The sequence below is a fragment of the Coniophora puteana genome (assembly GCF_000271625.1).
Source record: "Coniophora puteana RWD-64-598 SS2 unplaced genomic scaffold CONPUscaffold_12, whole genome shotgun sequence".
NCBI classification, from domain to species: Eukaryota; Fungi; Basidiomycota; class Agaricomycetes; order Boletales; family Coniophoraceae; genus Coniophora; species Coniophora puteana.
Window position 1 is genome coordinate 573,448 of NW_006913064.1, and position 3,638 is coordinate 577,085.

Below are 3,638 nucleotides of genomic sequence, written 5' to 3' on the forward strand. Positions count from 1 at the left end.
CTTTTGAAAGCCCTACATTCTGATGCATTGGGATGCTATGAAAATCCCAGAATATTTTTGCATTCCAAAAAAACTGAATCCAACAGTAACTTTTGCTGCATACATTTATAAACCTTCCTGGACTTTCAGGTTCAATGTAATGCCATTTGATTGCCAATGATAACATATTTCAATGATTCTAATGAAAATCCTATTTTATGGGTTGTAATGATGTGCCTAGAAATAATAATGTGTTAGAGTCCTTTTTTGTTTGCCCTTAAATTTTATTTTTGATATTTAGGTGGGATTTTCTTACAGTTTAACTTTTGTTTCCATTTATGTTTTTATGTGATGGAAATTTATGGTATGACTGTTACAGTATGCTACTGCTGTGGATCCATCAAAACCTTCAATGAGGAATAAGCTCCCAGGCCCATACAAAGTAAGCAATGGATTCAACTGACCATGCAACAGCCCACACTATTACAAGTTTGTCTGGTTGGAAGATGGGGGCTTGGTGGAGAGCCTTGTTCTGTACATTTTTAATAGGAAGGGGAAGTTAGTCATTTTATGGTTGTTAAGACTGCGTCTTGACCTTATATGGAATCCTAGTCGTCACCGTGGTTGACGACGTCAAAGGTTCGTGGTTGTCGAAGAGGACAATGTTGAAGGGTTCTTAGTAAGTCGTCAGCGACGATGCGGTTCTTAGTCTTAGTGGTAATCTTAGATCGTGTACTAGGTAGTATCGAGAGTGGTATCAGATTGACTAGTATTCCTAAGGTAGGACTAGCTTGTGTTACATGGGCGAGCAGAGCGAGCCTTATATACAAAGATACGAATGCGCACAGACCAGTTTCCTGATATATTGTACAGGTTAGAGGTCCTGCCTCTTTAGGTAAGAGAAGAAAAAGCGTGTCATAACATAACCCCCTCTGTAGATTTGAGATGACTCAATCTCGATCTACTCACATGCTTCTAACTCGGGCATGTCCTCGTCATCAACTATCTCGTAAGCCGCGACCTCGGGTTCCTTGGGAACCATAACCACGTCATCCACATACCGAAGTTCCCTCTCCGACTCCTGCCTTGCCAACTCCTCGCGCCACTGATCGAAACTCTTGCTAATCTCCCCCCAGATCATCGCAAGCGCCGACTTGTCCCGATTCTCCTCCCTTCCTTCGACTGCTGACCATACTTCAAAGTTGTTGACCATGTCGCCGACCTCGTTGACTGCGTTGTCCATGGCAACTTGGTCAGCAGCGCTGTGACAGGTGCGGTTCCAGCGGCGAGTGGGGCGCGTACTGGTTCCACTCCCCGGCATGACGATCTCCTCCCCCGGGGTCTGCCAACTCCTGTCCTGATCATCCTCCCCTGCATTCCACCCTGATGCCGCCACCCTCTCCGGGGACCACGGGTCACCCCCTTCCTCCGTCCCCCATCCTGCGGGGGTTGCCGGCTCGTCGGTGGTGGGATAGACCCGGCGAGGTCGGTTATGCTCGGGGTAGTTGGCGGTCCTGTGCCCAGGTGCCATGCGCCAGCACTTGCGGCAGAGGCGGTCCGGGCAGTAGCGCTGCCGATGTCCTTCCTTCTTGCAGAACCAGCACTTAAGTACTGATACCGGGCGAGGGAAAGGGTAGGGGGTCCTGGCTCGGGGTTGACAAGGACGGATCTCGGCGGGGATATGGCGAGGCACTGGGAAGTAGGATGAATTTGAATTAGCGTTGTCGTTGCGATGGTGGGTGTGAATACCCCTACCAGTGTGTTGGCGCCTTGGTTCGGCTGGCCTGGGAGCCAGGTTGATGGTGCGGTTGCGAGGGCCGTTGAGGACCCTGGTTGCCGCCCCGATGCGCTGGTTGTCGAGTTGGTCGATGAAATGTTCGATGTCGAACGCCGAGAGGATTCTGATGAACCCCTGTTTGATGTGCCAGAGGTCCTGGATGGTCTTGAACTTGGCGTTGACAACCGCATCGTAGTTGCTGCTGTTGACTTTGCGGATGCGGGTGTCGGTGTCCTCGAGGTGACTGAGGAGGGCGCCGATGATGACCCCGACCGTGGTGTGGGGGCTGTCGGAGAGGTTGGCGAGGATGGCCAGGGACTTGGCGGGGTCATCGAAGACGGTGCGGAGGGTGGAGTAGCGCAGGTGGGCTTCTTCGTCCTCTGGAGAGCGGAGGAGGAGCATGTCGTGGAGCATGGTTTTGTTGAAGGTGCTCTCCCGACCGTGCCTGTTGATGGTGACCGTGTCGTTGTTGACGAAAGACATGACGAAGGAAGACATAGTTTGTTGAGTTGGATGGTGGGTTGGTAGCTGTTTAGGTTGCTGGTTCGTCTTGTTTGCCTGGTCTCCTTTTTATACTGTTGGAGGAGTTCCTTTGCATGTCTTTCCAGTTCTGTTTCGGTAACCCACTCATTTTCTGACGAAGGTTCTCCTTTCCATTTCACCTTGTATTCTGCTTTACCTCTGTTCAATCGTGATCCTACTATGGCTTCAATTTTGAACTGTTCCTCCCCATCTATGATTTCAGGTGGTGGGAAGGAGAAATTGGGTCCGTGTTCTCTCGTCTCACGTTCTGTCATTAGTAATGAGGCGTGGAAGACGTTGTGGATTTTCCATGCGTCTGGTAACTTTAGTTTGTATGTGATCGGAGATAGGACTTCTGTGATTTTGAATGGTCCTTCCTGTTTTGGCGCAAGTTTTCGGTTGTCGTATTTTAATTTCAAATTTCTTCCCTCCAGCCATACTTTGTCTCTCTTCTTCCATGGGATAAACTTGGACTGTATTCGTTCGCTCATGACTTTTCTTGATAGGTCTAGAGCCGCCGATGCTTCTTCCCGTGCTTTTCCGAGAGCTGCTATTCTTTCTTCTACTGCTGGTATTTTGGTTTTAGTTCTCACAGTGGGAATATTTTCGGGATGGTAACCAAACATGAGATAGAACGGAGTTTGTTTGGTTGCCATGTGGACATTGTTATTGTGAGCGAATTCCGCCATGGTTAAGCTTTTTGCCCATGCGTGTGCTCTTCCTTGGCAATATATTCTTAGATAGGTTTCGACTTCTTGATTTACGCGTTCAGTTTCTCCATCGGATTGGGGATGGTACGCGGTAGACAGGGAGATGTCGTATCCTAATAGTTTTCCCAGTTCTTTCGCAAACTTTGATGCGAATTGGGGGCCTCTATCAGATATTATTTTGTCGTAAAGTCCAAAACGTTTGAACACATGGTTCCAGAATAGTTTTGCTACTCCTTCAGCGTCGATTGTCTTGTTGCATGGTATGATGATTACCCCTTTTGTAAGTCCGTGGTCTACTATGACCATAATAGAATCGTATCCGTGTGATATAGGAAGGTCTGTAATTAGGTCGACTGAGAGTTGTTTGAATGGTAATGTGTGGCCGGATCTGATTGGGTTTAAGGGCGGTATCGTGGGGTGCGTGTTGATTTTGTTTTGTTGACATGCCGCGCAACCAAGAACAAAGTTACGTACAAATGCGGCTAAGCCGGGCCACCAGTATTCTCTAGATAAAAGTTCCCTGGTTCTTAATATGCCCGGGTGTCCAGATCCCGGTAATTCGTGGATTGTTTTTACTATATTTTGTCGTTCTTTGGGTGGTACATAACGTCCGTCCCTTGTAGGATAGCATTCCATTGCTAAACTGCCAT

The 3,638-nt window shown here is 48.3% G+C and overlaps 1 protein-coding gene across 1 annotated transcript; it reads right to left on the reverse strand.

Moving 5' to 3' along the window:
* Positions 1 to 940: 940 nt before the first annotated feature.
* CONPUDRAFT_157412 (uncharacterized protein) lies at positions 941 to 2,254 on the reverse strand (the record flags this gene model as incomplete). The annotated part of the gene is made up of 1 exon (XM_007774389.1): positions 941 to 2,254. One exon carries the CDS (start codon positions 2,252 to 2,254, stop codon positions 941 to 943), a length of 1,314 nt encoding a protein of 437 aa, XP_007772579.1.
* Positions 2,255 to 3,638: the final 1,384 nt, after the last annotated feature.